This window comes from Corapipo altera, unplaced genomic scaffold, assembly GCF_003945725.1.
Source record: "Corapipo altera isolate COAL_440 unplaced genomic scaffold, ASM394572v1 RXGC01000072.1, whole genome shotgun sequence".
NCBI lineage: Eukaryota > Metazoa > Chordata > Aves > Passeriformes > Pipridae > Corapipo > Corapipo altera.
Window position 1 is genome coordinate 274,557 of NW_020884943.1, and position 11,181 is coordinate 285,737.

Below are 11,181 nucleotides of genomic sequence, written 5' to 3' on the forward strand. Positions count from 1 at the left end.
TAGCTGTCAGAAATTACTCAGGAGGTGCCATTGCTGCGCTGCCGGCTCTGCTCTGGCATCCCCCCGTTTTGGGCAGGAATACCCGGGTGCAGCTGAGTGGATCCCTGGCCCTGCTGCTCCCTGGATCCCAGGTGTGTGTCCTCCCAGAGGGACTCTGGGAGGAGCCAAGGGAGGTGTTTGAATCCCTGATTTCCTCTGTGCTGAGCCCAGCCCTGACTTCCTCCTCTGCCCTTTCAGGAGTGGCCTGTGGCACCTGAATTCCTTTGTGGCTGCAGGTTTTTCCCTCCCCCTCAGGTCCAGCTGCTTCAGAGCGAGGTTTCCATCATTTTAAACACTGATCCTGTTCCAACCCCCCCGCTTTGTGCCTCAGATGTTGCACCTTCGAGGGGCTTGGACTTGGGGTTTCACGTCCTAACAGTAAAAATCATCCTCGTGACTGAAGGGGAAACAGCTCCTCCTGGTCATCCCACGGGATCACTTTTTGCAGCATTTGTGGAGGTTTAAATCACCTCCATGATGGGGTTCCTCTCCCTTCCCTGGGCACATTGCTCTGTGTTCTAAAACCAAGCTTCCCAAGCAAAGCCATTCCCGTGGTGGGAAACTTCCTGCAGCGAGGAGCCCCATTGTTTGTGGAGCCTGATGGAGCATGGCAGAAGTGGTCTGTGGCAATGCCCTCCTTCCCAACAGCCGGCTCCTGTGGAAAAACTAAGTGCAGGACACTCCTCTGGGGACCCAGAGGGCAGCAAAGGGATTTTAGCAACTCCGTTACGTGGATCGCACGCTCTGCCAGCCCCGTGAGCTGCCGGAGTTCATCCAGTGGCAGAGCAGCTTGGAAAGCTCTCGGGACACGTTGTTCAGGCCCTGGGGCAGGGGGGGAAATGCTGTTAATTTGTCCCTTCCATGTGTTTTTTTTCCCCTGATGGCTTCGTGAGGGCGTCTTTGAACTCTGACATGGAGCCAGATTTATTTTCTCAGCGTGATCCGGACGCGCTTCGGAATCTGCTTCAGTGACAGACAGAGCTGGTCACCAGGAACCCGTGCTGGTTGGATTTTTCTTGTGCTAGAGGTTTTATCATCTCCTGTGGCCTAAAAACCAGCCTTTTATTAATAAAATAAAGGGAATGCTCCCCCAGCGGGTCTGGGCTGATGCGAATCCCGCATGGAGAAGTCCGGGTGCAGCCGGGGCGCCTGGGCAGTGCTGGGGCTCAGGGCCTTTCATCTGTTTTCCCTCTTGCTATTTATAGCACGTGGAGAAGCAACTGGGATCCATGTCCCTGCTCCTGTGCCTCGCCCTGGATGTGAACGTGGTTTCACGGCTGCAGCAGGGCCAGGGATCAGGTTCAGAAGGAACGGGGCGAGTCCAGGGAGGGCACGAGGAAGGTGAGGGCCTAAAGGCTGGGAGGACCCTTGGGGGTACTGGGTTTGCTGTAACAACCCAAAATGTGTTTACTGACAGGGCAGCATGGCTTTGGTTTTATCCCTGATGGCTCCATCTGGCATTAACTCCCCCGGCAGCCGAGCCGCATACGGGAATGTCTGTGCAGTCATCAGTGAGTGACAATTAAATGTGATGGGTGAGCTGGAAACAGGTTTGAGCCCCTGAAATGGAGGCTCAGGAGAGGAGCTAAACCTTGTGGGAGATACTTCGAGATGCCTTGGTCATTTTTGAAAACTGGAGTTGGCTCTTGCATGGACTTGCTGGCTTCCCGTGCCTTTGGATCATCTAATGTAGAGAAAAGGGACTGCTGTTATTTTATTTCCCTTTCCTAAATAAAACCACACCATTGCTGTCTTTCAGAAGCAATGAAGTTCAATTTTTTTGGCAGCTGTCAAATAGCTGATGATCCAGTAGGGAAGTGGTTTGGAGCACAGAACAGGATCCCCCTGATCTGAGACTGCAGCCTGAGGAGATTTGGTTCTTTGCTTTAGGCCAACTTTTCATTTCAGCTGATTTTTTTGTTTGCAGGGCCGTGATTCATGGGAGCCCCTGGCCTCTTTCCCAGAGCAGACTCCATGTCTTTATAAAACAGCAAGTATGGAATGGCCCGGCCACAAATATTTCAGCAGAAAGCAATATCCCCTGCACCTCTCCCACCTGGCTCTGCCACAGGTGGCTTACTCAGTGATGGCAGATGATAAAGTCCTGTTTCCACTGTCACCCAGCCAAACGTTCCCTGGCAAACGTGGGACGTGGCGCTGAGTGTTCCTGTGGGAACACACATGTGGCTCCCACCATGCCAAGGAGATCCGTGCGTGAGGAGCAGGAGTTTCTCTGGGTAGTCCCCAGATGTGCTGTCAGGGACACAACCCCCTCCCAGCTGCAGGGCCCACACACTGACCTTTCCCTAAAGAATCCAGGGGTGTATTTTTTCTGGAGTGGCTGGGATTGGATTGGATTGGGTCACAGTGATCCAATCCAGCCTGGTCCTGGGGGTGGTGTAAAGGGAGGTGAAGTGATTTTCCCAAGGTGGCTTCCATGTTAACTTCGTGCTTCTTGTCCGTTTGTTCCCTCATCCCTGCAAGTCTGTGCCCTGTTAATGCACTTGGAATTGAGGCAGGCAGAGGTGTACAGGTGTCACTGCCTGGCTTCCAGCACGAGGGCAGCATCCCTTGGAGCAGTAGGAATTACTCTGGATTTCCCCAGCCAGGGACCTGCGGGCCAGTTCCTGCCTTCCAAAAAGCACAGGGGTTGCTTTTCCGTGAAATTTGGCCATTTTCTTGTCACGCAACTTGCAGGAAAAGGATTTTCTCTGTGGCTTATCCCTCATTTGCCTGAAATCAGGCAATGTATTAAAACTGGTGTTGCAGAGGATCAGGCAAGAAGAGGACTTGATTGCAGACATCTCATTTCCGTAGGAAACGGGGCTAAAAATAGGAAAGGATCATAACGGAGACTTCTTTTTCTTGACACCCTGCTGTTCCTCAGCTGGGAATCAGCTTTTGTCCCGAAATCCGAGGTTTATTGCCTTGCTGGTGTTTTCTGGGCCCCAGATGTAGCCATGAGCCTTTGGAGAAGCTGGAGCAGGGCTGTTGCCAGTGGCTGATGCACAGGGAGACACACGTGATGGCAAAGTGGGGTTTTGGGTGAGGTCTGCTCTCTCTCTTCAGGCTCCCCACAGCAGCCCCTGCGTTATCCAGGGCCCCTCTCCAGCACTAATCCTGCTGGCAGCTGTGCTGCTGATAACCCTCTGGGGCTGGGTGAGTGCTGATGTCTCCATAGGCACCAGCAGTGTTCCCTTTGGACATCTGATACAGGCTATAAATACCAGGTGGGTTCATGTTCCCTCCAGCACCAGTGCCAAGTCACCCGAGATGGGCAGACAGAGATCCCTGTGCCAGAGAAATGGCTGCAGCCCTTGGAAAAGGGACTGAGTCCCCAGTGTGGGCATTTGAGGGCTCCACACTCCTGGCCAGGTCCCTTCTGCTGGTGTTTGCAGCACTGGTGTCACCTGGGATCTGCACCCCACAGGCCAGCGGCGTCCTGGAGTCTGATGGAGACAGCTGAGGTGTTGCCAGGCTTTTCCCTTTTTTCCAGGACACCCAACACACATCCCTGCCCGCTCCAGGTACTGCTCTGAGCTGTTCACTCGTTACCTGCACACCTTGTTCCTGGGTACACTCTTACACTGGTGTTTAACAGCCTGGTGATGCTGCTGCACCAAAACACACAAAGTTTGGTTCCAGGCCTGGTGTGAAGTCCCTGCTCTTTGGTATCCACAGGGATTTTAGTGGGTGGTTTGTGTTGGAGCCGGAGTTCACTCCTTTCCGTGCTTGTGGTTGAGGGGAAGGGGAGCTGAGGGGAAAGGCTGAGGCTGACCCACCTCCTGTCATCTCTATTAATTTGTCTTATGCACAGACGTGGAGGAAATCATGATTTCAGGCAGGGATTTAGGGACAGGCAGCACCCTGGCCATGGTTGCCTGGCTGGTGAGTTGTTGCACCACTTTTCCATTCTTTCCTCACTTTCACAGACTCGTGGAATCACAGGATCATTTGGGTTGGAAGGGACCTCGAAGCCCACCCAGTTCCACCCCCTGCCATGCACAGGGGCACCTTTCACCGGTCCAGGTCAGTCCCTGCCCCGTCCAGCCTTGGCTTTGCCCCTCTGCGGTGAGCAGCTCTCCCGGCCGGCTGCGAGGGGTCCTGGGCTGCTGCGTGCGGGAAAACTGAGCTACGATTCCCGAAGAGCCTCCGGGACGGGGTAGGAGGAGAACGAGGAGTAGGAGGGCGGCATCAGCCGGGCCCGCCCGGGGCTGAGCCCAGCCCGGCCCCCGGGGCGGAGCCGGTGCAGCAGCGCCGGGGACGACGGCGGAGCCCGGGGCAGCCCCGGCCCGACGCCGGGATGAGCTTCCCGCGGCCCCTGCGCCGCTCCGTGAGCCTCAGCCCGGCCCGCACCCTGCGCCTCGTCGTGCTGGGGCAGAGCGCAGTGGGCAAGACAGGTAGGACGGGGCTTCCCCCTCATCCTCCCGGTGTCCCCCCGGCATCTCCCGCCAGCACCCCTCCGGCATCCCCGCATCCCTCCGGTATCCCTCCGGCATCCCCCGCATGCCTCCAGCATTCCCCGGTACCCTCCTGGCATCCCCAGGCGTCCCCCCGGTGTCTCCCCTCTGGCTTCTTCCCGGGCAGACGGACCGACCCTCCCGTGTCCCTTAGAGAGCCGGGATGGGGAACATAACCCCGGTGTCCCCCAGCCCATGGCGTTTGAGGGCACCGAGGTTCCCTCCCCTCGAGTTCCCCGCGGGGACACTTCGCAGCCGGGGCTCGTCCCACGGGGGGTTTTCCCGTGCCCAAGGGGTCCCCGGCTGCGCGGGAGTGGTGGGTCCGGGGGGCACATCGCTGACCGAGAGAGCTTTCCCAAAAACTGGGCTCGGGTTTGGGCTTTCCTAGGTGTTGGGAGTTCGCTGCTCGTTCCCAGCTCCCGCAGCGGCTTTGCGGAGCCTCCTGCACGGCGCCTGGCTGTTTTCCTTCAGGAAAACTCTCTTTCCCTGAGCCTTGCTCGGCGCTCTCCGTCTGCGCCCGTCGGGGTGGGGGTTCGGGATGCTCTGCCGGGAGCATCTCAGCTCCTTCCTTCACCGTATTCCTTCCTGGGGATCATCCTTTCCCCCTTCCCACTCCTCTATCCCGGGCTGTGAGCACCTGGGGGCAAAGGTGCCCTCCGCGGCACCCAGCGTGCCAGGAGGGGGTCAGAGGCAGGGGAAGGTGGGTATTCATGTGGATCCACACTGGTTTATTGCAATGATCCATGATCCGTGCAGAGCCTGGGGGAGCCTCTGGGACACAGCCAAGCTGCCACGTCCTCGGGGAAAGGGAATGTCCTGCCCCTTTGGAAAAGGCATCACCTGTGCAGGTGCCGCAGGCTGTTGCAGCCGCTGGAGTTGCTTTTCCGTGCACAGCGACTGGCACTAGTGAAAAATTATAATTCCCTGATTGAATTAGAGGAGGCAGCTCCCAGCTCTCCACGAGCAACACGGAAGCACGGGATGGGGCTCAGCTCTGCAGTACCCAGAGCACCAGGGCAGTATTCGGCCTCGACAGAGCAGATGGAGCCTGTGCAGCACACACAGAGCCTTTGGCTCACCCCCACCCCGGCCTGAACACGTGTCTTCCTGCTGGTGTGGATCCCACCCGGCACAGAGCAGATTCCTGGGAGCTTCAGGCCCTTCCTGCAGGCAGTTGAGGGGCTGTTGTGCCTCCTCCCTCGGGTGGGATCGTGCTGAGGGCCTTTGAAAGTTCCTCCAGTTGGGCTCAGCTGTGGCTTCTGTTGGTGCCATCAACACTCGTGTCCTCCTGGAGCGGGGTCCTTGCCCATGTGACGGTGACAGAGGCCATGGAATCAGGGCACAGGGAGGTCATTGATACGTGGCTCCTGAAGAGGAGTGTGCCAGGAACAGGGAGCAGCCCCCAGGATGTGAGTGGGCCCCACACTGGAGCATCACCAGGACAAGATGCTGCATCCACCCTGCAGGACACAGAACCAGGCTGGGAGAGCCGAGGGGTGGGAACAACCAGAGGGTAGCTCATATCTGGGCAGCTGCAAGAGGGAAAAAAATCCTTCTTAATTCTCAGAAAGAGTTTGGGGTTTTTTGGAGCAGTTTGGAAACCTTCAGGGTGTGGTGATCTGAGGTCACAGACCCTCCGAGTAGGAATGGGGTTTGGGGGCAGCCCTGTGGTTTAAGGATCTGGGCTGTGCGTCTCACCCTCGGCAGCTGGAAACGCAGCCTGGCCAGGGCTTGTGTTATCCTCTGCTGCTGCTGCCCAGCGTAAACTTTGCCATAATCCAGAGCAGAGCTCTGCTGCAGCACGTGGACAGAAGATGGATCGGTGCTGGACACCGTTCCACAGCAGCACAAACAGGGCAGCACGTGGGCAGGCGCTCAGAGCAATCACGAGGTGCCCAGCCCTCCCTGTGGCAGGTAAATCACCCCTCGAGCCCACAGCCATCTCTGGAGCCCAGATTTTACACACAATTAACCCTTTCAGCTCTGGGGCTCTCCTTAGAGAGCCCTCCCCGGGGTTACTGATGTTCAGGATGGGGAAAGAAACCTCCTTATAAGGCTGGGTGGCCACGGCCGCTCTGCCTGCGGCCGCTTCCCCCATTGGCAACTCCGCTCCTGTTCCTGCACTCCAGCCAATTTTTAATCAATCTAATTGGCTCCTCTTCTCATCCCACAGCATGTGCTCCAGCTTTGGGTGGCTGCCTGACATATGACACACAATCAGGTGCTTTCTACAGACCGAGCCTGGCTCGTCCCACTCCCCCTGATAATTCCATCGCCTCTTTGAAGGTGCCGATAGGTGCATCCTGCAGGGATCCCTGGTTATCTCTTCACAGCAGTTTGGCTAAATAATCTGCTTTTCCCATCAAATCCCTTCCCTGCTGGGCAGGTTTAAACCCACAGACGGATTGGGGGGTGAGGGGACGGCGAATCCCCCAAACAGGAGCCGGGTAGGTTGTGAGAGGCAGGAGAAGCTGTTGGGGCTGGTGGAGCAGGAAGCCTGACTTAGGTGGGATGCCACATTCCCCGGACAAACACACAGATCTTGACTGGTCTGGTGTGGGTCTGTAAGGGCAGGACACTGGGAATATCTGCTGATGGGCAGATAGGACAAACTGACCCCAGGTTGCACAGGGAAGGTGAGCTTGGAGCGTCGTGCTGGCCTGGTGGTGGATTTTTACATCCCCCCTTGTGTTTCTGGAGGGGTTTTCATCACTGCTGAGGTTTATTCTCCCGTCACACTCCTGCTCTGCTCCCTTCCTCCCGCTGCGCTGGCACCTGGTGTGCAGCTTCTCCATCCTCTCCCTCCTGGATCCGCACTCCTGCCTTGCTCTGGCTGTTCTTTTTTCCCCCTGTTCCCACTCATTTTCCTCTAATTTCCCTCTCCACTCCTGTTGCCTTTCCAAGCCAGCTCTCAGCCTCTCCACTGCCTTTCACTCCCATCTCCATTACCATCATTAACACCTTGAATGGCTCAGGAACCACTTCCACCTGTGCTTCTGAACTCTCCTCAGCTTCCCAACCACAAGTTTGCCCCCAGGCGTCGGTGCCACTCTCCCCATCGCTGGAAATTCCTGTCTGGAGACTTTGCACCACGGCAAAGCTTTTCCTGCCTCTCACAGGAAAATCTGAGGAGACTGTGGGGGTTTTTTGCAGTGCCCAGGGAGCTTGCCCACCTCCCAGCCCTGCTCTGGAGCCAGGGTCTGGATCCCTCGGCCCAGCTGGCTGGGATTGATGAGAGGCAGCCAGGAGGGAGCCCTTGCTGTGTTGATGGAGTGGCTGGGCAAGGCTACAGCACCAGCAGCCCTCGCCCTGCCAGCAATTTGGGAATTGCCTGGCTTGGCTCTGGCACAGGGAAACCTGTAATTGGATGAGGGGGTTTAATTGCCCGAGCTGTGGCTGCTCCTGCTGCTCCTTGCCCTTGCAAGGAGGAAAAATTGTTCCAAAGGAGCAGATCCCTGTGTTGGTGCTGTGGCAGCATCAGAAGGGGCTGGGGTGCTGGAGGCCTTGCAAAGTTGAAACTGGTCCCCAGTTGTGCCCAGCATCCCAGGGATGTGAATTCCCAGGCTCAGGTATAGCAGGGAGGGGATGTGAGGACCGAGAATGGGCTGATCCTCCAGACACCAGCTCAGCTCCTCTCCCAGCTCCTGGTGTCACTTCCAGCACTGCTTTCCTGCAAGGCATGGCTGGCCTAGGGAGGAGATCCTGGTTTGCCGTGCCCTGTGTTCCTCCCACTTTGGCCTTTTGGTGAATTCCATGAAATTCGGTGCCAGCAGCCTTCCCTTCTCCACATGCTGTGTCTGGGTCAGGTTAAACAGACTGGGCTGAAATTCATGGGACCCCTCCCACAGGTCCCTGCTCCATACATTCTGCAGGTTCCTGCTCTGTTCCTCCTGCACGTCCCTGCTTCATCCTTCCCACAGATCCATCCTCCATCCCTCCTGCCTCAGGCAGCTGATGTTTCCCTGCAGCTTGATCTGACAACCATAACAGGCTTTGTTGTGTGTTTTTTTTCCAGCATTGACCGTGCGATTCATCACCAGGAGATTCATTGGAGACTATGATCCAACTCTAGGTAGAGAAACTCCTTTTCCTTGGTGCTGTCACAGAGTTAACTGTCCCGAACTCATCACTTTCCCTCCTGTTCCTCCTTGTCCAGACTGGCAGTGGGCAGAGCCCCCAGCCATCCTGACCTCTCCCTGGTTCCTGAATCCCGTTTTCCCTTTCTGTTGTTATTATTATTATCTGTTTTCCCTCTGCTGCCCCGTGACCCCATGTTGCTCCCACGCTTTGTTCACTGCTGTCCCCTCAGCCATCCATGTGTCCTGGGGTCTCTGGTGCCATGGGAGATGCTGGGCCTGATGCCACAGCACAGGGCTGCCCTTCCTGGGCGGGGGGAGACAGGCTGGTTCAAGATGTGCCCTTGAAACAGAGGCCACAGAGCTGTGGGATGCAGCAGGTGAAAATCCACTTCTCCGTCACGGCTCCATCAAAGCCACCCGGGCTGTGGCTGCTCCTCTGGGGTTCTCTCACACACCTTTGCTGTCTGTCCCCCCTAGAAATGATCTACAGGCACGTGGCTGTCATTGACGGGGAGATGGTGCACTTTGAGATCCTTGACACGGCAGGACAGGTGAGCTCAGGCCGTTCAGAGCCCGGGAAAACACCACTGGAGCAGAGCAACCTGCCATGGGAGGCCATCCCTGCTCTCCCACTGGCCTTAATCCGTGGTGTCTGGAACACCCCTCATGGTGCTCATCTCAGAAAAAGGACGTTTTGGTGAATTTATGTCTCTCTAATGTCAGTCATGGTGTGGCTTCAGGGGAATGTTTCCACATTCCCATTGCTGGTGCGTGGCACCGCTCTGCCGGTGGAGCATCCTGGTGGCTCCAGGGAGCAGTGATTCCCCCCTTACCCATGCCAGGACAGGGGTGATGGCCATCCCCATCTGCCACACTGCCCAAACCACCACGCCCCTGCCCCAGGCATTGCCTGCAGGTCACTGCTCTCTGCGAACCCACAGCCAAAACCTTCCCGGGGACGGGGCCCGGGCCCTCGGGAGGTTTTTCCGGGTTGCAGCCCGGCAGTGCTGGAATTCCACAGGCGTTAACGGGAGCCCGTCTGCCCCGGCAGGAGGAGGACTCCCTGCAGATCGAGGAGAAGATCAAGTGGGGCGATGGTTTTGCCGTGGTGTACTCGGTGACCGACCGGTGCAGCTTCGACGAGGTGATGCGGCTCTGCTTCCTCATCAACCACCTCCACGCCAGCCCCAAGCGCAGCGGCGGCGCCGAGCAGCCCCCCGTCGTCATCGTGGGCAACAAGAAGGACCTGCAGTTCGACAGGATGGTGTCCACGGAGGACGGTGAGAACCTCTCCAAAGCCCTGAAGCTTCCTTTCTACGAGATCTCCACCCGGGACAGCTACGAGGAGCCGGTGGCCGTGTTCAGCAGCCTCTACCAGGAGCTGCTGAGGCAGGGGCACTTCTCCCCGGGCTCCTTCAAGAGGAGGACAGCGTCCAAGCTGATGGAGAAGATTCCCAAGATGCAGGCCAGCTCCACCCTGAACTCTGTGGGCCGGAGCCTCAGCTTTAACTCCTTCAGGGACTACATCCCTGAGTGAGTGTCCTGGCTCCAGGACGGCGGGACGGCTCATCCTGCTGCTCTGGCCCTGGGGTCGGGGGCGGCTGGTGGGGCTGTGCTGGCTCCCCAAAGGGGAAGGTGGAGAGTGGGGAGGGTGGGATTGGGATACAAGAGCCCGTGGGTTCTTACAAACAGGCTTTGTGCCAGCAGGGAAGATGTTCTTCATCCCTCTGACCCCTTTGTTCCCTCTTCCCCCTCCTGCATGGCTGCAGTCAGCAGCGTCTTGGCCCGTGGTGACTTCAGCGGTGTTGGGCCGACCTTTGGAGGCTCAGCTGTGTTTTGGCAAGGCTCAGACGCAGCACAGACACATCTGGGGGGTCTTTCCTTACTGCCCTAAGCTGGCTGTGTCTGTCTGTGCCCCAAATCCAGCCCCCACAATGGGTGACCCTGAGGACTGCGCTGGCTCCTGGAATGCCACCAGCTGTCCCTGCCCTGGGGATGGACCCTGCTGCCTCTGCTGCCCACTGTGGCTGGTAAAACCCCCTGGATTCTCAAACCCTGCCAGCCCATCCAGCTGCTCCGGGGGTGATCCCTGCCCACACCCACCCCTAAGTGCCCCCAGACCCTCACACCATACGGAGGAGGGTGACAGGGGGCTGTGTCCCTCTCTGCCTCCACTGCTGTTCCCCAGAGAACCAGGCCAGCTGGGTTTGCCCATCTCCAGCCCCTGCCAGAGGCCAGGGCTGAACTTCCACCCCAGTTTTCCCCTGGATTTGTGAAGTGAAGCGGCTGTGGAGGGGCTGCTGGAGCCCCTCTCCCGACCAGCTGCTGGAACCCTGGGCACATTACAGCAGACAGGGATCTGTTTACAGCAGGGGGAAAAAGCCTGTTAATCCCTGGCTTTTCCAGAAAGCCATTTTTTAACATTTCAGGCCCCTTGGCTTGCTCTCCTCTAGTGAGACTGTAAATAAACCCTGGAAAGAAGGGCAGCAGATGCTCCATCCCTGCTGAATCCACCACCTGCTCCCTGCTTTCCAAGGTTCCAAGTCTCCCCAGGCCTGACATCTCCACCTCGCTGGGGCAGCCCATCCCTGGGGGAGGCAAAT

At 57.6% G+C, this 11,181-nt stretch overlaps 1 protein-coding gene across 1 annotated transcript; it reads left to right on the plus strand.

Moving 5' to 3' along the window:
* Positions 1-4,339: 4,339 nt before the first annotated feature.
* On the plus strand, positions 4,340-11,181 carry LOC113955965 (ras-related and estrogen-regulated growth inhibitor-like). The gene is made up of 5 exons (XM_027662038.1): positions 4,340-4,439; positions 8,515-8,571; positions 9,056-9,129; positions 9,630-10,111; positions 11,008-11,181. The coding sequence occupies exons 1-5, from the start codon at positions 4,343-4,345 to the stop codon at positions 11,084-11,086; spliced, it is 789 nt and encodes a 262-aa protein (XP_027517839.1). The 5' UTR covers positions 4,340-4,342; the 3' UTR covers positions 11,087-11,181.